Genomic DNA, 23004 nt, shown 5'->3' with positions numbered 1-23004 from the left:
ACCAAACGAAACCTTACTTAACATAACATTTACTACGCTGTGTCTGACACAACTTTTAACCGGAAACCGTAAACGTTCTGTTATCAATAATGCATCTGCATTTTAATGTTTAATTTTATTACTTGTACTGCCAAACAGTTAAAACATCGTATATCAATTTAAAACATAAAATCCAATTCTGTGCCAACCTTTACACTCATGAACACCTCTCTAAAACTTTTACTTCTGATAGAAAACTAATTTGTCTCGATCATAATATTCTTCTAATGTACAGCTGTCAAATGCATTCGCTTAAATACAAATATTAAATGAGCCGATGAAAGCATTAAATGTATGAGTATTTTTTGCAAATAACTTTCATAACCATTCCTAATTTATGTAGTTAAATAGAAAGTTAAATAGTTGAAATAACTTGCTGGTAATCTATCACGGATGCCATAATGGAGTCTGATCGACCGAGAGGAACAAGTCACTAATTTATTCAATGAATTACTTAATTAACGATATCGGCAGACATGCCCGTGCCAAACCAGAACTTTTGACTTGAATCGAATGACTAATTAATGTTAATTACTCTTGAACATTGAGAAAAACAGAATTTATATTTTCAAAACACGAGTTTACTATTAAGTTATTCGTGTAACATAACTGTATGCAGATTTTTGAGATAAAATTAGTATTATTTGTGTTAATCTTATGTATCTGAAACAGATGATATCTCTCTATTTAATTTATTTACGAGATGAGACAATGTTAAATTATTTAAAGATAGCTTTAGTTTATATAATATTCTTTTCAACATATTCATCTAAAACACGTATGTTAGTGATAACACTTAAAACGTCAAAACATGTGATGCGATGCGGGGTCGAGGTAAGCGCCGTGTGCGTCCGCCGAAGCTCGAATTTCCGTTTAACTAATTGAGCGAAAACGACACAACGAACGCCATTCAGCGTGGAACTAATGAATGGCCCTCGAAAAAGCCAATTTGTAGTTTTTTTAACACTTCAATTTGTGCCGTAAACCCCAAAAAAGGCTCGACCAAAACCACAATCGAATTAGTGTCCCTTGTTCCGGAGATTAGAGGACTGTCCACCTCTTATCTCGGTCGTTCGTTATTTTATTGGCTTGTATAGAGTAAGTCGATAAACACGACGCATAATGGCCCATAATGAATCGTCCTCGCCAGCGGTTTGACTAATCATAAAGGTTTTATGGGTGTCGTTTCTGAATACTCGCTTTATGACGCAGTGCTGGCTCTCTACGCTGGTCATCGACGCTATAGCACATTTGTTGTATAAACAGACCATAAAACCACCACCAAAACATTTTTCAATCTAAACTGGTAAAAGTACGACACGCTTTAGGTCTCTTTAATATAATCTATTTAGTTTTTAATTAATACAGCACGCAAATTGTGTTTACCGTAGTAAACATTCAAAGTCAGTCTACGAGCACCGAACTCCAGATGAAACCATTTTGTGTATAACATTATCATATTTAACCTCAGCTTACAAAAGCATTATATTCTGAATGTGTTACATAAATTAACGACGTGTAATTAAAAATTATTGCTGTGAGCTATTATCTTTGCATAAATAATTGCTCATAATAAGACACATTAATATCAAAAACTGGAAAAAAACATCACGAAGACATGAATTACTGGATCTACGATTCGAGAAATTGATAAAGATAATGTTTAAAATATGAAATTAGATACGCTCTAAATATCATTTATTGCTACAAATTACTCTTGTAACCGTTTTCTGTACATCCAGTATAACAACTGGCGAACACAAAGAATTGTAGTTCCGAAACGATCGTAGGAAGGCTCGACAATAGGTGACACAGATCGCTAACGGCCGCGCGCCGTCCCACAACACTGGCCACATATAACGAGACACATTAGTATCATATTAATGAATATAAAATGATGTACAAACCGCGTAAAAGAGCTATTCATAAGTCGAATTAAAAGTGAATTAAAATGTCTGAAATGTCAAATTGCGAGGACATAAGGCTTATTAGTGACGAATGTTAGACGCCGCCTGTCACACCGTACTGTAAGGAAATCGATTTTGAATGATATCGATTAGACGTTACTGACTGATGAGTTTACAACTTTCTTCAAGGTGTATGGTATTCATCACCTAGATAGCTGACGTGATATTTGAAATGAATGGTTAGTAATTATTTTGGAACTTTTGTCTGCAATATTTCAATGTTTTGTCTGTGTCGTTTTGGTCAAATAATCGTAAACATGACTGGTCAATTATATATTGGTCGTCATGCAATTTTAAAATATCGTGGTCGTCCTTTTCAATAGTTCTCATAGCCAGAATATGAAAAATCTAATTAGATGTAGATGCCATAGGTATCTTCCGTTCCGAAAATACAGGAGTAACGGTTTCATGTTTTGATGATCTCGTTTATCAAAACTAAAACAGCGCAGTTACTTACCACTAATTGGAATCTTAAACAGAGTTAAAATAAAAATTAAACATGAGTAATGTTCCATACAAGTGTGTACAAAAAACCTCATTCACATTTCACACCTTGCAATCACGGTGTGACACGCAGTCACGGTATTGGAACGACCATTCTCGTGAAATAGATGCCGCTCGCTCGCTTTGCCACTAATGACTTCCTGTATTTTTTCATATGCCAATTATTTCCCGTGGGTGAGCAAGCCGAAGACAACAATGTTTTTTTACCGATTCTTGTCTCAAGCCGATTTCAATTTAATTCACCGAGTATTTTGGAACCTCATAACTCTATGATTATCAGTTAACAGTTGTTGTAATGATTTGCAGGGTCTAATCGTCATTTTGGGTATTATAAAGTATAATGAACCGCTCGTTCTCAAAGTTATTTTACTATTACTTCTTCCGATAGCTGTAAATTATTCTAAAGCATAAAATGTCGTTGTGGGTGAGAGTTTAGATAAGAAATATTTTATATGAGATATACCGGAGCAGCGTGCGTCTCCACTATCTTTATGAATTGAAATGTCGATCTGCTCATGTGGCCTGATATCTTAACAATTGAGTGGGGAATGCGATCGCCTAATACTGTATCTGTTTAAAACACGGTAAATGAATTATAATAAAACCGTGGCGGTCGTCATCGGAACAAATGTGTTGTACATGTCGCCGCCCACGCGCGCCGCTATGTCGCGCTCGCCACACTTTTTATGTAGCTATACTTTCTGCGTCTTTTAATAAATAATCATATTGTTATAAATATTATGTACTTTTAAAAACGATACTTTTATTTTGCTATCTAAACTATTGGCTTTTCTTTTTGTTTTCTCATAGTTTATTCTGACAGTCTCTGATCGAATGATCAAAATAGTGACTATCATAGGATTTTTGCCAAAAAATAATACATAAAACTACTTTAGGAGGAAGGAAACCATTTATAAAACTTAGCACGATACAAAACGAACATTTTTATTTAAATTAAATATACAAGTACTTGTAACACATGTTGCAAACAATGAAACCGGGCGTGTCTGAAAACATTAAGGGCCCGGAGCTACGGAAGATGACATTATAAAAATCCAAAGCAATTTACTTGCAAATGACAAATAATTATACAAATTATGTATAGGTATGATTATGGTTTGTTTGTGGAATTATTTGCGATGCGTAGTGGCGAGGTGAGCACGTTTCGCTAAGTATTTAAGGGTGGGTTAGACCGCAAACAATTATGCGTTATAGGGGGGAGCAATAAAATGACATGCGGTCGAGTAAAGTCGGTGTTGTTAAAACACGGGCAATGTTCCGCCATTTGGTGGCAGTTAGCTGTAATTTTGATTCGATAACGTCGAATTAGGACTCGTGGTTGTAACTTGATGTGGTTGTTACTTTTAAGTAGACTGATTATTATTGAATGGTACAAAATATAGGTGCGTAAGAGAGAGACACCTCAATTTGCAGCACGGTTCGGTTTGGCAATGTGTCGCAGGTTCGATTCCCGTACGGAACAATTCTTGTGCGATGCACAAATAGTTGTTCCATGTCTGGGTGTCATGTGTATGTTTGTAAACGCAACCACGATACATAAGTGAGACATACCTACCAAAAATCCTAATAGAATTCATAAATTTTAACAATAATGAGCATATATTCATACACGGGGCACTCACCATTCACTAGTTAACATTGCATTATTTATGCCTTAATTCACAAGGCACGACCACAAACAGAAAATAAAAACAGCTAATAAACCTAGTTCACGCATTCACTAACATACATTTAAGGGTTTTCAGGTCAGACATGATTTTATTCATTTTCAATTTAATATCCTTTTCCAAGCCCTCCTGTCTGGGTATTATTTATAGTATATGTTTAAAACGTATATTCAAGTATTAAAGTATTTATTGCCTCCATAATGTACACAGGTGTTGGAAAATACAGTATTAAGTCACAATTATGGACCCTGTCAGGCAAAGCATTTAGAATTAATTTAATATCGTATTAAAATTAATAAAATAAGTAATAAATTGGCAATTTCAATATTGTAGTGTATATGTATATATTTAGTCCATATCTATAGTATTTCTCTCTGTATATAAAAATCAATTGCTGTTCGTTAGTCTCGCTAAAACTCGAGAACGGCTGGACCGATTCGGAAAATTTTGTTCTTGAATTAAAATTAACATATGGATGGTATGGAGTGGAAGTCCAGTGAAGTTTTAAACGGCGAGAAAAATGTTTGAGGCGGTACGAAGTTTGCTGGGTCAGCTAGTATTAGAATATATGTATATTAAGTCTTCTTTATTATGTTTATTCATTATAATTATATTTATATTAAAATGTGTATGAATCATACTAGTATACTGATGATTTGAATACTGAATTTCAGATACACAAAAGCTAGACCAACCGTTAAGCTACAATTGACACAAACATATAGCGATTATGTACAATATGCACATAATGTCTGCGCGTACCCATGGCGCGTTTAATGCGCACCCACGGCGCATGCGACGCGCGCGCACGTCTCCGCAATGAAGAGAGCCGGCCCAATCGTTGATACGTGACCAATGTGCCTACGATTCAGGATAATGTTAGACTCTACTATGGTTGTCAAGCTGAAATAGGCCTCTACTATGAACCAACATAAAAGTATCTCTCTCTCTCTCGCTCTCTCTCTTTCTTTCTCTCTCATTGTCCATGAATAAGAGTCCCGCTGTAACTTGAAATTAGTAGAGCTTTTCTCAGTCATTTACGTGAGTAAATCGTTATTACTAAAAATAATATGTTCATTAATAATAATAATGAAAGATTAATGTCTTGTATAATTTTATTCGTTCTATTTTTAAAGGAGTCTAAAGTTATAGTATTTAGTTAAAGTAGTAGGTATTTCGTGAGTTTACAAACGAGTATACAAACGAGTACACTGTAACCCTATGTAAGGGTTAAAGTGTACTCGTTTGTATTATCTTGTAGGATACATAATTTTCAGTTTTATTACTAACTAGTATGAATTTTGTATATCTAGAGCTTCATGCTTACTAAATATGACACGCAACCCTAGCCTCAGGAGAGATATTATTAAATAACCTAAGGCAACGTATTAATATGTGTAAATGTCACGTTAATTACATGAAATTGTAAACTAAATGTTACTCAGTAATGCTTAAGATATGTCCCTCTACTGACCGACTAAAGAATACTTTGTAGATATTATCAAGCATTTGATAGACGAATAGGTAAGTATATTACAACACTACTTTAAGAAAACTTATCAAATTTTTTTTTACCAATAAAAGCCCAAGCCAACCTCCCAAAACCGCTGTAACTACTGTAAACCAGGATCTACAGTAGTTACAACCATGAAAACACCGGAACATTGTAGTCCGAAGCGTTAAGTTAGTTAGTTAGATGTGTTTCTAAAAATTTTGATAATAAACTGCTTTCCAGTGTACCGAAATATTGCTAAATAATTTGTAACCTTAAGTTTATTTTTAATCCAATCTTTATTTACATATTTTGGAAAACATTTATTTAGGACCGGTTTAAAAATCCTTTAAGTATCAATTTGTTATAATGTAAGTATATGTGCAATATATGATTTAAAGTCATCTTTAAGTACCTATGAATAATACCACCGGGTTGCCGAAGCTCCGACTCTAAAAGCAGGAGTAGGAATGGGGTAGTTTTTGGCCGGTACGATTCTGACACTCCCTCTCGCCTCACCCAAAGCTGGAGAAGTAATTGAATAATTTTTCCCCCTCAAAAAAAAACTACCTAAAATAACCGGCTAAGTTAGGTAGGATAAAGGAACATTTTGGTCAGAAACATTCATGATATTACTAAGAGGAAACATTTCATTTATGATAAATAAGATCCATTTATGACAAAACGTTAATTTAATACGTTATTTTATTAATTATTAAAATGTGTTTCAATAACAAACACAGCTCTAACATGCCTACATTTAAAAATACTTTTAATAACCTACACCTAGTGTTTACACGGGTAAATGTGGAAAACACATTTGTAAATGTCAATTTAATTGAATGTTGTTTCTGGTCATAGGTAGGTAAGGTATGTGGCCCATATGTTGTACATGCAAGCCCCGTTTTAATTTCCGTAATGGTTATCGTTGGTGGTCCATTCAATCGTTAATGATTAGACGATTCGTATACAATAATAACGTATTTCGCTTTCCGATCGATATTTTAATAACAACTTTGAGCTCTATGTATGGGTACGATTAAGATATACTCCGAAAGCTTAACATCTGAAAAATAAAGGAGGAAAGTAGAATAACAATCAACGTCCGCTGTTGTATAATTAGCTTATCTCGTGTAGATCGGGTAACAACGCGCGGTCGTGCGCGCGCGCATTGGTGAGTGCCGCGCCAATAGCTGCGCAGCGATCGCCCATCGTTAGACCATCGATTCTTTTTGGTTATTACAATAATTCCGACACGATTGCATCTAATTGCGCTGGTTTCCGATCGTGGACCGAAGACAAGGAATTACGGATTATCTACGTTGCTTCGTATGAAGGTTCTTTGAAATTATAGTAGGTAATGCGGAATGTTATTGGGAAATCGGAGCTCGTTGAGGGAAGCGTATCGGCTTGATAATCTTAACGCTGCCTTATTAGATATCATTTTGCGGTACGTGTTTTCCTTGGCATCGCTTGTTTGCAACAAATGCCTGTAACGCGATGGTGTGAAGTGCTCTTACAGCACGTTACATTGTAATAACAGCTCTGAAATTGGTTCAGGCTATTTTCTTTGTGCTAATTCCATGCCTGCTTGTTAAAGGTTATCGGGATATGGACTTTGAAGTTTGGTATATTATTGTTTGTACTTTTACTGCTATTTTCCAACTGTCCTGTGGTTTTAATTGACCTGAAAGTTTAAAAATATCGTCGTATTGTATTTAATGTTAGGCACGTAGAACGTACTACCTATATACAAATAACTACACCGTATATTTTTAATACACATCAAGTATAACAAAATCTAAAGAGTAGCATCGTCAACTATACATACATAAGGCTAATATTCGTACACGCGAATAATGCTTCTCTAAGAACTTTCTAATCAAAATTTTGAGTTAACTGCACCCGTAACATGTTCACTAAATTACAGCAAGCGAAGACATTAGCATGCCAGTCGAGCTCGGGCTTAATAGCACTAAGATGGCAAAGCTTCGACATTTCCCGGCGTCAAAGGAACCTAACTGTCAACTAACTGCTAATTAACATTAACTACGTGTACAGCGGCGGCAACTTCCCACAGCCCGCACAAACTGTAAACACACACAGCCATACCGCACACTAAAACCACTCGCCATCCGAAAACTTAATCTACTTTAAAAGACAAAAAAGTAAACTCCTCTCTACCTAACGTTCACAAAATTGTAACAATGGCATAACATCAGCATCAATTTAGCAACGGAAGCTCAAAAATGACGGCTCGCAAAGGTTTTAGTAATGTTTTTACCGGCGTTTTATAGCCTCATCGCTAGATGGAATGGAACCGTCGTACATAATCAAACCACATGCGGGGCAGTAATTGCCTCTATATTCAAAGACCCGCTCACATCACGCCGTATAATGACAAAAATAGTCCAAAAAATACCTCCGCATATGAGATATTTTTTTCAGAGTTCGCGCTCTCGCACGGAGCTAAATTACGAAATAAAAGATTAAGTTAAAAGATCAATAAACTTAATAAATGATCTCAATAATTGTTGTATTACGGACACAATGGAGCGGCGTCGTGAAACGTCATTAAGGCGCGAACATCATTAATTTTATTCGCGGCTTTCTGACGTAAAGGCAATGGCGTCTGTCAGATTTGAAAAGCCGCGCAGCCGCCACCTGTTGGTAGCGCGGTGAATTAGACATTAAACCCCGCGGCGCGCGTTCCACTTGATACTGCCACTGGAATGACTCGCCACTAAATTGAACGACCATTCAATCGTAGAAAACACGCGTTTATAACATAAGAAAATAGAAATATTCATTTAGAGCACTCTTTGTAAGCTCACCATACAACTCCTGCACTAATTTTCTGTGAGCCGCAATAAGAAGTAAGTAACAATTTATGTGTTATTCGATTAGGTGTCCATCTATCAAAGTCGTCTTGATTAGCCAAAGCTTTGTTTCTATTAAGCATTCGTTATAGTTAGCTTTGTAATTCATTCTATTTATTCGAGGCGTCAATGTGGAACTCCAAAGATGGCGGCCAAAAAAGTCGGAGCCGCCTCTTGAGATTAGATTTCTTTTTGGTAGCTAATTGCGTTTTATCAAATTAAAGCTATTCTGCCCGCGGCCGCAGCGAAAATGATTGATAATGTTTGAGGAGCACCGGCCCGCTAGTTTTACAGAATAAACTGTTTTGATTCATATTAATGCTCGCCATTTGTCTCGTAGAGCATCCCCGGGCAATGATATTTTGATTTGTCGTTTTATAAATGATGGAATTATATTTTGGTATTCAGAACTCCTGATACCTGAGGCATAAACATTTATTTCATACATATTTATACCCTGCAAACACGGCTACGCTATGATGTAGTTAATAGCTAAAAACTCGATTTAGCGAAGAATGTAGGTAGCAAACTTTAATTTAATAAAAGTAATAGGTACGTACGTAGTAAGTATATGGAAGGCAGTGCACTGATTGGTGGGAATGCTTTATGTAAATTTTTTAATGTTGTTGGTGCTGGCTGGTAGGTGGCTGGAGCCTGGGGCATTAATACATTATGTATGTACCAAAATCTTGTAGCTACCGGTCTAGATATTACATTAGGATATCTTAGTTTTTATTAAATCTCTTTTTATTATACCTACATCTTACATTTTAATATTAAGAAACTGATTGTCCTAATTGCTTCAGTTTTTGTGTTGATACTTCATTACAGTCTTTTTATTGTTGCGTTGGAGGTGTTTTGGCAACGTTTTTGTTTGGGAACAGACAAATTAACTGCCTATGTTAAAAGGAAAAATATGAATTTTGACATGAAGTTAAAACCTTAACATAGGCTTCCAAGGAAACCGTTCACTCGAAAATATTAGGTACCTTATAAGAATCTACCTGCGGTGTTATGAAAAATCTTTTAAAACAATGTCAAATGTACGACACAAGTTGAATGTTTCGACTTTTCGTTGTCGAAACCACCCTGTAGCACAGTAATCGTATCACTTGGCACCCGTTCCTAGAGACTCACGGGCAGGGCGCTCGGCTGGGCGGCGCGGTCAGAGGGCAGCGTCTGGCATCATTTCAATCATTAAGAAGTTCGGCGGCAGACACAAAGCAGTGATTGATGCGCCCGTTTACCAGCCGCGGTGGCACCGACTGGTAAAAAACGAACGCTTAATTAACTCGTTTGGCACCGCCGCTCATTAGAATTATTAATCAAACCGAGGCGGGGCGATAGCGCGAGTATGATGTATTGAGCTTTGATTACATTAACGCATTTGGCCAGCAGTAATTAAAACCACGCCGGGATGTCCACGGAACGGACGAGAACAAAAGAGCTGCGGTTTAGCCATCGTCAATTATAACAGTTTTAATGGATGTTGAAGAAAAATGATTTCGCTAATGCAGGTGCCCCGGGATCAGATCACCTGCTTGTCTGATTCGTGGGCAGCTGTAATAGAACAACGTTTTAAATCGTTATTCGACCACAAAATTCTTTAAATAGTTAAAGTTTAGGTGATTGTCAATTTTGGATCAGATAGATCTAATATCTATTCATCGTATTCAGGACATTCTGAAAAATTAATTACAAACGCACAGAATTCCTTGAATTGACTGGCATTAGGTGTTTATGTATACATATTGTTAGAAAGCTCAATTTTAATTACAAATGCATCTATAATTCAATTACTACTAAGATACTTGAATATAAAACTAAAAACTAATCAAGTAGTAGTTAATTGGGACCAATCGAACATCTAAATCATAATAATTTGCTACTAAACCACTTAGTTTAACGTACACAAGTTCACACGCTTACCTTAAGTACTATGTACTACTATGATATCTTCTAATCAGTGAACAGTAAGACAAAAGTACATAAAACTAAAGCTAAAAAGTAACTCACTAATCAATAAACACGACAACAGAAGCGCGAACTATCTCATGGGAAACTAAGTACTTAGACATCTCAATTAATAAGCGAAAATATTTAATGTTAGACGTTTGTATTGCTCGTAAATTTTGCAAAGATAGTCTTTTTCCTATTTGTACTGTAATAACTGCGTTCTTATGAAGCAATAAAAGTATATTAGCAAGTAATTATTTCATTATATCTAAGACTCTTTATGAGCGAAAATTAAAAACCGAATAGAAAAAGATATTGAGTTTTTAAAACCTCATAAACTGTATACTACCTCCATCGATATATTTTTTCCAATTTTTATAGTTCATTGTAGTTTTAATTATGTTTTAAAACTTTTGCTGATTGGGTAATTGTAGTGTTCGTTCAAATTGAATTAAGTTGCAGAAAATTATTATCCACATTAGTTTTATGTTCGGCTTCGAATTTAATTGGTAGACTAAGTACCGATTGAATGCATCGCTGGTCTGAGCACTAGCATTCTAACTTCTACCATGTCAAACTAAATATTAATGGGATAATTTAAAGGAATTAAAACTTTTATCAACACCGTTTTTAGTAAGGCAGACGTTGATACACGAACTATTACAGATTTAATGCAATTTTTAAGAATTTTGTAAATTTTGTTTTTTTTTAAATATATATTTAAGTTTGGGAGAGCCATGCTTCGGCACGAATGGCTCGAACGCACTTATAACGCCTCTGGTGTTTCAAGTAAAAGTGGGGATTGCTTACCATCAGGTGATTCGTCTACTCATTTACCGGCTTATTCCAAAAAAATATGGCAACCTTGGAAAACGACCCTAAGACCCCATGCGATTACAGTAATCGTTGGTTACTTTAATTTGTTTTCAGTGTATTGCAAAGACATTGTTTTTATAAGAAATTCTGACTCCTTATCCCATTCACAATAAGGCATCACAATTTTATTATAAAACAACATTATCACGCGAGCTTTCATCAGTTCTACAAGTATATTCATAGGTCCGTGTCCTACAGCGCCCCCTGGTGGCCGGAGTGGGCGTGAAGTCGTGGCGCGCCCGATCTAATCTCCAGAGATAACAGAGCCACATAAACTAGAGGCAACGTTGCGCTGACGTACCCTGCTACAGAAATAGGAACATTTAATAATGCTTTTTATTTTCAACTAGCTCTGCCTTTAGCCACACACGATTTTTCTTCATTTTCTTCAACTTATTTGTCAAAAAATATTATTAATATTAATTTTATCCCACAAAGTTATTTATAACACTCTTATTAAGAAGGTACCTAGGACTGACAAACAACAATAAATAAGCATATACATAAGTATCGACACCTCAATGGTCTAGTGGTCACAAGTGCGACTGCTGGACAAGAGGTCCGGGTCGGGCAAAGTATTACCTACTGGACTTTTTTCGGTTTTTCGAAAATTTCTCAATAGTAGCAGAGAGTCTGGAACTGTGCCCAGTATATAGCAATAGGCGCACCGCCTATACACATACATACCTATATTGCATAGGACTTTTAGCACAAATGGTGAAAAGGGGGTGTACATCGTATTGGCATTACGTGCCGTAATGTGCACCTCTACCTACCCCTTGGGGGATAAAAGGCGCGACGTTGAAAAAAAATGAGTATCGACACCTCTACCAATCACACAGAGCATGAAGTTATTTTGTTTGTTTATAACTTAGCTTAATTCAGCCAAGGTCTTATATGAATTAAGTACGTATACAAATTATATCGCTTGAAGAGTCAAGGAGCTCATGAATACATTGACATCATTACCTGAATCTAGAAATTATATGAAATAAAGGAATAATTTATTGGGTATTACTAAGCAGGGTATTTTTCCAACTATATATATTGGAGCTTTGATTAGGTAGACTACAGCATAAATTAAATACATATAACGTAGTGTCCATTTAGTGTTAGATTGGTTATTCGGGCCACGTTAGTACGAGTATTATTACCTACAGTTTTTGAGTCTGAAATTTTCTATAAGTACTCAGCACCAAACCAATTACTTAACTCAGTAGTTAGTATTGGTGGGAAACGGGCTGCTTCGTTGGTCGAGTGGTCGGCAAAGACTTTTCTAACTCCGCGCTATTTTGCATGAATTTCTTCAGTAAGTGTGACGATACATTGGTCGGAAATTGATAAAATCATTTTCAATATCTTTTACCTAATTATTGATGACGCGTAAGGTAATTGTTAGTAGAATAATTTCTTGAACTGTTATTGGCATTCAAGGTTTTTACAATTTATCCATCAATAACGATCACAATAAACAGAAAAAACGACACAAACAAACAAAAGTTGAAATAAGCATTAAGCTAATAAGAAAATAAACAAAGTAAATAGATTATAACATTCAATATTCAGGTTTATTATTATGTATTAGTATTAATAAGAAAAAAACAATCGTTCACTCGGTGTTAACACGAGACATGTCACCTTCTAATTTGGATTCATATACTTTTAGAAAGTTCCACTCCATATATGTCGATACATACCTAGTATTGGGTGATTGATGACACGGTCATTCACCATTAGCCATATTTTATAAATTACACGCGTGTAAGAGTGTAACATCTAATAAAATAACAGTTATACCCTGACAGTATAAGCAGAGGTGCACTTAAAATGTACCAAACATATAATTGTAACCTCTGTTTAAAAATATAATTTAATATATTATAAAAATGAGGGAGACCCTTAGTACGAGTTTGCCTTATATTGAACGAAAACGAAACGAGAGCGAGAGCGCGTTCGAAGCTCTGATTGGTCGGCACAAAGGAACCAACCAATCAGTTCTTTTTCGTTCAACGTAAAACAAACTCGTGCTAAGGGTACTCAAGGCTAATCCTCCCCAAAAAATCAACAATGCACTACAATTGCTTTGGATTTACAAATGTTGATGGGCGCCGTTCATCGCTTATCACCAGGAGATCCATATACTCGTTTACCCCATATATTGTAATCAACAATTTGTTCTCACACGGAAATCAAATCAGCAAAACATTGCACACCAAACAATCATTCAGCTACTAAACAGAAACCATACAGTCAGTCACGCATGTATAATATATGTAGGTAAATGAGTGTAGTACGAGTACCTTCTACCTAATAACAGATTTAATGAGCCCGCGACGTCTACCAATGATTTATTGTCAGTTGTCCGGTATAAATTGGCAATGAAGTAACATTCATAATTGCCTAATTGGCAATGCGTGTTTGTTGAGTGTTGCTAATTTCTGCCAAGCTCTATTTCTCTGAGATATGGGAAACGATAAATAACTAATAACTTAATGACTTTGTGTAATGATTTCTATTGTGAAACTTTAATTTGTGTTTATTTATGCGATGTGCAACTTAATAAGTACAACTGCTGAATATATTCAGGTGTTGCGTAAGAAATAAATAGCTACAAATTATACGCTACGACGAACTTCGTAACTGTTTACGCATCTACTATGCTGCCTCTACGCATTCACTACGTAGCCATTCACGCATTTGCTACGCATCCTTTACGTACCGTCTATGCTTCCTCTACGCACTGATTATGTAACCGTTTACGCATTTGCTATGATTCCACTACGTACCTACAATGTAGCCGTCTACGCTTCCTCTACGCACTGACTACGTAGCTGTTTACGCATTTGCTACGTTTTTTCTGCGTACCTACAACGTAGCCGTCTACGCATCTACTACGCTGCTTCTACGCACTCACTACGTAGCAGTCTACGCATTTGCTACGCTTCCTTTACGTACCTACTATGTAGCAGTCTACGCATCTACTACGCTTCCTTTACGCACTGCATACGTAGCCGTTTACGCATTTCTTACGCTTACACACGTAGTATCTGCTACACAGCTATGTATGTTACCGATTCATATTTTACTTAAAAAGATAAAGTGCATCTGATTTTATCTTTAACAGATATAAATGCAGGAGTATTTTGTGGAGTACCACAGGAGTACCACGGGTACCTGGAAACAATAGCCCACACAGCTCTATGCACCAACTTCTACTTAAAACAAACACTTACTAAGAACAAGTCATTTGGGTTTCTCGTAAAGAAACGACAGATGTCACACCTCATGCGAAGCAACAAAGGATGGTAATCAAGTGTTCAACAAGAAGCGCGTGCGCACTTAACCGCAACCCCATGCGAATCCTTACTACCACACACTTACTCGAAAATCTACTTTCACTCAAGACCTAAAAGTACAATTTTGAATATAGGACCAATGACTTCTATACATTTATAGAAAAACCTACCTTCATGCTTTGGGTGAAGGAGTAATTTTGAGTGTATGGTTTAATGGTAACAATTCGCAAGCAGTTGATGGATAAATGCAAAACAAAAGGCAGTCGTGTTTCTTTGTCTTTAACCACACAGGAGTTTCGGAACGCTTGTGGTCCAACGGTAACAGAACACTTATGTATGATGTATTAAATATTTTGCAACATACAATAACCATATTTAAACTGTGAACCAGGCTTGTTTTCACAAGAGACTAAAATATTGATCTAAAAGTTGTTTTCCTTTAATATGGCAATGATTTCACTAATGAAGCAATACATGTTATACAACTAAACTTTTCCTAATATCAGGATATTGTTACATTGCATTGTCATCTCAAGACCATGAACAGCCCATGAACCTCTTTTACCTCTACATAAGAGAAAATTACGCTTGATGGATGAGCTTATGCGGGCTTTTTTTAAACATTACCCCACACTAGTATTTTCTCCTGTGTCGTGGGTGCGTTTACAAACATCTTGTATGTTTACGATACGATTCAATTTGTGGATCACTCAAACAGTTGCTCCATGCGGGAATCGGACTGGCTACACTTTGCCCGGCAGGCGTCATATAGGGTGATTATAATTTAATTTTAATGTCCCCTTGATATTTCTTCTAGGATTATAAGGCGTAGGCGCTATTTTTAAACGGTTTTTATCTACCTAATGTCATTAGACAAGGGCGAATCTCCTAAATAGCTCCCAAATCATTTTCCTGCTAAAAGGATTGATTAGTATTATCATATTACGAGGAATTGTCTCGTCTCACTCGGGACAGAGACGGGAAGTCGCTGTTTATTCTGTTTACTATGCGGTCATCGGGACAACGACGTACGCGCAACATATGGATCCGTGGATGAGGCTTTTGTTATGGGGTTAGCAGTAAATAACGCTTGAATTCAATTAAATTTTCATTGAAATTTACTGGAACACACAAACTTTTTAAAATATTGTCATTGGTATCTAGATTATTTTGAATAGTAACCCCAACATTAATTTTGCTATTCAAAAATACGTTCTTCTTCTTCTTCAAATGGCTATGCACCTATAGTTACCGACAAAAGTACCGTATATTAAAATGCTCCACAATACGACCAAATTGGAACTTAATTATGTTTTCTATGAACTCTTTAGAAAAATCAAAGTCGCATACCACGACTAAAACTAATTTACTCTTAAAAACATTCTTTCTTGATTCGCCTTGTCCATAGTTTTCGAATGTGCGATACATTTGCTAATCCCAGTGTCGTTAGTCGCAATCAAGTCATTCAGTTCATTACCGCAGTTGCGTCTGCGCAGCCCAGCTTCAGACATGTCGCCGACTATCACATTAATTTTCACAGGTATTTATTTTACACCATATATTTTGAATTTCACACAATACAAAAAAAATATAATTTAAACTGATCTATTAAGTAAAATACATTTTTATTTACTCATTCCTAGCCTCACCTCTTATTACATGAAACTCACAACGGAAGTACCTGATGTAAAATGGGTTTATACTTTTACATCAATACGGGAAAACAAAGATGTGACAAAGCAACGTCACGCCTTTAATCCCCTAAGGGATAGGCAGAGATGCACATTACGGCAGTAATAATGCTATACAATGTAAATCCACTTTTCACCATTTGTGTTATAAGTCCCATGTAATAGGGGGTGAGCCTATTGCCATATACTGGGCACAATTCCAGACTCCGTGCTACCACTGAGAAATTTTCGGAAAACCGAAAAGGTCCAACAATGCTTTGCCCGACCTGGGAATCGCACCCGAGACCCCTTATCCGGCAATCGCACTTGCGACCACCTGACCAACGACATAGATATGACAGAGATGTGTGATATGTTTGTTTCAACCTTATGATATATTTGTTTCAACATATACCTCAATTACTAATTTCCAGTGCTCGTGCTATACGCGTCCGTGGACGCTATGGCACATCACTCACACGACAAGAGCGAGAGACGAGAGAAGCAGGAGAAGCATCCAACTTGCCAGGAGTTCACACAGGGCCTCTCCTTCAACGACAGCAGTGCCATCGGCTCCTGGCACCTCCTGCATTTGAGGATGGAGAAGTCCAGTGGAGGCGTTGACACTCATTGTGTTAGCTTCACTGCTGTTAATGATCAGGTATAAAATAGTATAAATATCAACAGGAACACTAAAAACAAGTTAATTTTATGGGATAAAAGGTAGCAACATTGCTGTTTAATCACCTGATGGTAAGCGTATAGTAGTATCGGCACCGTTTATGGACGAGTGTCCAACACCAGAGAATTACAAGTATATTGCCGGTCTTTTATAGGTTAAGGGTTTGAGGACTCGGGATGGAAAGGGGAGAAGTGAGCCTCCGGTAACCTGACTCACACGACGAACCTGGACCCACCCTGGGGGTCTACTCTAATTCAACGAAAAACTAAGTTTCGTCGGAAACTTCGCAAATTTCGCACTACAATTCCATTTATGCGAACCTTTGTGAACAAAAATTAACGAATGAAATGAAGATAAATAAAAGGTTTTGATTTGAAATTAAAAATAAAACGTTATTTTAAGTAATTTTATTAGTAAATCAATAAAACTTACGGCCGAAAATTAAACGAAACTTCGGATTCGAGAACCGGAGTAGGCCCCCAAACTGAGCCTGAACCCAGCGCAAGTCTTGCGCTGGTTTTCTGTTACCCCGTAGTATATTTCAGTCATACCGGCCCATTCATACCAAAGCATGACTCACCCACGTGTAAAATTCTGAAATGAATAAGACTAATTTTAAAGGAAAGTTTTTGTTAGGTACACATTGGTTCTATTTGTTTTTGTTTAGTCATAACTTTAAAAATAAATTAAGTAGTCAATAATAACCACAAACAAATATATTTTGGTTAAACTTAAATACAATAATACCTAGTATTACCTAATGCCAATTCACAATTAGTATAACTACGAATATAACTTATGAACACCTACTACCTACCTACTACAATATTATCATAAGGATATACTAAATCTTTCTAACTCCATTACATAATAACAGGAACGCAATGATTTAAAAGAACTGATTGGGAAATTCGTGGAGAACCTGAAATGGGAGAACCTTGTGCTGAAGATGCAGATTCCGTGCGCAAGTCCTGGCTTCAACAAAAGCCGCGACTATTATTTGGAGAAACTTGAAGGTGACGGATCATACAGGACTCTGCAAATGCCTCCTCCTACAGGTACAAATTCACTTTGAAGTCTAATTCTTTGACTGAACACGTTCCCTGTGACACTGTTTTCTCGTCGCACTACAAGCGCGACTTAGACGAGGTGTTATAGGCCCTGTCCGCACGTGACGTGTTAAAGTCTATTTTTTATCATCACAGAAAGTTATGAAGGCCTGTCATCTTTGTGTCGCACCTCATAGAGCCATCCGATCACCGATGGGACCTAGTAGGGTTAATCTGGAGCTGCGGACTACCTAGCGGGTTTACCGGGGGTTCCGGCTCGAAAAGCAAGACTAGGAACGGGGTGGTTTTTAGACACTCCCTCTCGCCTCGCCCAAAGCTGGAAAAAATATTGGATGATTTTCCCCCCTCAAAAAAAGGGGGAAATTACACTTAAATTTATTTTTTATCCGAACGTAAAGTATTAATTCTATTCTGAACCTTAAGACACTATAGTAATTAGTAAGAGTTATACATTCAAGTATACTGAAGATAATATAAATAGGTATGGTAGGTCGATAGGTTGCTTATGGGCAGACGTGCTCCACCGTAGGCCGCATCATCACTTACCATCAGGTGAGATAGCGGTCAAACGTCGACCCATTAAATGTAAAAAAAAAAAAAAAAAATAATATGTAGGTACTCTTGATGATGATATTCAGAGTCAGAAAGTATGACTCTAATCAAATTTGTTCATCCTTGACAGCCTTTATTATGAAATAAGTAATTATAATGCATGCTACTACATAAGGCATATTCATAGCTATTATTCATACCAATTGCATACAGAATTAAATCCCTTTATAACACGAATCCGTTGACTTCAAGCAGGTGACTGTATAATCCTTATGTCTACACCTGTCCCTGTCCTATAGAGTATAGTTTAAAGAGCTGAGAAACTAACTGCCTTTAAACTTGGGTGGTCGTAAGTTAGACTATCACCTAGAAAGAATCCTTAGGTACCGATCCTGTGACGGGTTAATTATTATCAAAGTCTTATCTTATCTTTCTCATATTATAAATGCGAATGTTTGTGTATATTTGTTGCTCAATCACGTCAAAATGGCTGAAGCGATCGGGATGAAATTTGGAACAGGGGTAGATTATGGTCTGGAGTAATAAATAGACTACTCTTTATCCGACGTTAGCTAGTTCTTTATAATAGCAATGTTCATTGTTGGTTAATGGCAATTGTCAGCCACCTATTAATTTCATGCCACTCATAATCTCATCTGACAAAAATAGGTTTTTAGGTAACTCTTCAAACATTTCTTCAGCAATTATATGACAATATTATATTAAGCAATTTTTTTCTCGTAGCAAAACTCGATCTAGCAGACTTCCACCGCTATCCGATGAGATTGAAGGTCATTGAAGGACAGTATCTTGGCATGATGGACTGCCACGAGAAGTTCGTGTTCATCCTCGGCCCACAGCCACCTGAAGGCAAGGAGATTGACGAGAAACTCAAGAAGATGATAGATTTCTACTGGCCAGAAGAATCGGCCTAAAGAAACACCTTCGAAGTGATATTTTTATTCATTTATCTTTACTTTTTTATATTTATGTGAATAAAATAAAAACAAAAGTGCTGTAATACGAGTATGTATCCGAAAACGTCAATAAAAGGGATCATTTGTGAATAAATTCGCTTGTTTTATTGAACTTGCTCTTTCTACATCCTAGTAATAGGTATATCGTGAATTATTTAATTCATGTTACATAACCTTAAAAAATACCAAAATACCAAATCAATACCAACTAAATGAAAGGTTATAATACTTCCTTTAAGGCAATTAGGTATTGTTCACCTATATTTAATACAATTTTTATATCACATGCGTGTTCGTAAAAATCTGTGCGTTACATACAACTGCATGATACACGATATACAAACAATAATAAGTATAATTGCTGTACTATTTCCGGCCGGTTTAGGAAATTAGTATCGAAATAATCACAAAACCAACGGACCCATTACTTTAGAAGTCACCCTCTACACAACCCCTGCGTTGTAAGCACCACTCAAATTAAGTGTGGCTCGATCAACAGTTATTTTCGGTTACAATTAACCACACATTTGAGTGAAAAGTCAACCACCCACTCCAATTGATTTATTGTGTCCTACGAGTTCCGCCATTTTGTGGCGGATGTGTGTCGCGACTAATTGTTTTCGACTGGAAGCGGTATTGCATGGTTTTATTGCAGTTTATTTGGTATTTTGTTATTAGTAGGAGTTTTTATTAATTACCAAATGGTTTTAAATATATTCGACTGAGTCAGTCAGTGCAGAAGTTTTAGACTGAACAAAATATTTAGAGTTTAGCTTAGTTTACAAAGATTTTATCCAATGCGAAATCCGATGGTAAGAAGTGCTTTATTTTGTGAAAGTCTTGTTGTGCCATATATTTATCAATAATTCAATAATTCTAAGAGACACAAAACAAGGCATTACACATAAAAAGCGCTATGACCAAATTAACGCGTCTTTGCTATAGCAATAATACTAATTCACGCCCAAACAAAATTACGCAAGTCACTTCCATAAATTCTAGTTCAGTGTCGCATGTCGTGTGCCGTGAAGGGTGCAACGCTGTTCATTTGTCTAAACGCAGTAGCGTTTTGAAGGGCCCTACGCGGGGGCTGGGAAAGTGTTGCACTTTACAAAAAGTTAAATCGCTCCTCGAACATTCAAGTGGTGCTGCCAGTTTCGGTAACCGTTGGGCTTTTGTTTAATGACGACCACTTGACTCCACTGCACTATTGTAATGACGTTGTATACAAAACTATCTAACTGCCTGTGTCAGACCAGTCAGATTATTAGACGCCCACATCGCTCTAAAGTTCGCCGTAGATGCTATTACTGGGAACTATTATTTTGTACCTACCACATCTTGATGTACGCGTAGGATTCAAATCGTATGAAGCGAAGCCAACAAATACAATGTAATCACTTTGTAAGTTCTCAAATTACACTCGAGTTATTACGTCGAATTCGTCATGAAATCCTTGGTCACGTCGCTCGCTCGGGCGTATTATTAAAAGTTCAAATAGTAATAACCGCCAAATAAAACTGATATAAATCAGGAGAGAAGAAATAACAATAAAAATTGTAATTTCAAGCAGTTCGGGGTCTATATCGATGGCAAACTTTTTCAATTACAGCGGCAAAAGCATAATTATCGTAACAGCCAAATAATAATTGTAATTACATGTCAGGCTATTATTGGAGCACGTATCCCCCATTTCAGGCAAATGAGAAATTAATGTGTGTTTTATACGAACAAATTTAAAATGAGCGCAATTTGTGTTATCCACAGAGTAGGTCAATACAATCTCGCGTGGTCTGTACTAATTCTTAAACAAATAATGAAATGTTAGAAGTAGATCACCCACAGATATATTAAGCGTGACATTTATCCATCATTCGTGATAACACAATGCAACATAGTCGGGCGAGCGCAGCGGGCCTGTAGCGTGATTGAGCCGCCGTTTACCGCGCCACACCTGTAATTACTACATACACTACCTCGCATGTTAATTGTTGGGAAAATTCGGAACGATTGTAATGAGCGAGGGTGACTTTCTGACTTGTGGGAACGCGCCTATTGCCAATTAAATTAGACAACTGTTTAATTATATCTCTACCGATTCTTGCTGCCGCTAATTTGAGACCCATGTAACTGTCACTGCCACTAGTAACTAATTAAGGATTGTTATCTACTAATTATCAGACGTTTTTACAATGTAGGGGAGTGATTTACTCAGAAATACTTACTACAGAAATGAACTGATTTGTGTTAATTAGACATTTTTAAACGTAACATTATCTACCTACGTAAGAAGTTAAGGTTTTCTTGACCTAGTTGTTTTTAGATAAAGATTTTATAAAAGCTTTTTAATACATGATATCTATTTATGTTAGTTAGTTAGTAAGTAGGTAGAATATATGTTTATTGCCTTACGTAAATAGGAACACATTATTGGCCGTACATGTTACAGGTTCCTAATTACAACGGATCGAGTAAGTTCGTAGCTACACATTACAAAAATACCCACTAGTTAGTAAAATACTAAAGAAAATTAACTTGTAAATAGGTACGATACAGTTCGTTATGGTATGCAAAGCGCCGTCGGTATAGCACCGTTTAGCACTCGTAGTAAATTCCTCGGATTTGCATAGCTAATCGGCTGGTTAGCTACACGCACGCCGGCGATAAGGGAAATATGCTGTTCAATGATTTATATTCGGCACTTCATAGGTATTAAGTGGGTAACTACAACATTTATTAGACATAACAAGGTAATTTGTTACTTTCCTGATAATTAACGTGAGTTTAACATGTAAGTTTAATGTTAAGACTTTCTCTAACTTTAATTCATTACGATAGGTACCTACTACCTTAACTGCCTCCCTAACAATCCACTTGTAGATATATAATTTTCAACTACCCGGAACTACATAACTACTAACTAAAGATGACTCTCAATAACTTGAAAGAAATCGACACAAAATCAAAGCCATTATAACGCCTATAACAAGGCTTTTCAATGTACTTCGTAGATCTGATGATAGGTACGGCAATCATCAACAAACGACTGACGACGACAATTTTCTCTCTAATTTTCGTTAGTAATAGCATATGAATTACAATCGTTCGGGTAACAAACCGAGACTAAGTGCAGCCGAATATTTCCGCCGGTTCGAGTCCGCGGCCATTACGAGACGACGCCGATACAATTACCAGCCACTGAATAATTTGATAGGGAAAATGATTGATACAACAATCACACGTAATCAGAATCGTGTCGGTGCGATTAGGCCCCCGCGGGCCGCGACAGAGGGCGCCGCGCCGCCACAAACCCGACAATTGCTCACCGACGATTTAATCAAGTCCCCGTTCCTAAT

The 23004-nt window shown here is 36.7% G+C and overlaps 1 protein-coding gene across 1 annotated transcript; it reads left to right on the top strand.

Moving 5' to 3' along the window:
* Window positions 1-16107: 16107 nt before the first annotated feature.
* On the top strand, window positions 16108-19742 carry LOC118262761 (uncharacterized). The gene is made up of 4 exons (XM_035574356.2): window positions 16108-16237; window positions 16802-17028; window positions 17927-18107; window positions 19416-19742. Exons 1-4 carry the CDS (start codon window positions 16207-16209, stop codon window positions 19604-19606), a joined length of 630 nt encoding a protein of 209 aa, XP_035430249.2. The 5' UTR covers window positions 16108-16206; the 3' UTR covers window positions 19607-19742.
* Window positions 19743-23004: the final 3262 nt, after the last annotated feature.

The sequence above is a fragment of the Spodoptera frugiperda genome, chromosome 12 (assembly GCF_023101765.2).
Source record: "Spodoptera frugiperda isolate SF20-4 chromosome 12, AGI-APGP_CSIRO_Sfru_2.0, whole genome shotgun sequence".
Classification (NCBI taxonomy): domain Eukaryota; kingdom Metazoa; phylum Arthropoda; class Insecta; order Lepidoptera; family Noctuidae; genus Spodoptera; species Spodoptera frugiperda.
The sequence above is the reverse complement of the archived record's forward strand: the minus strand, read 5'-3'. Positions and strand labels throughout refer to the sequence as shown.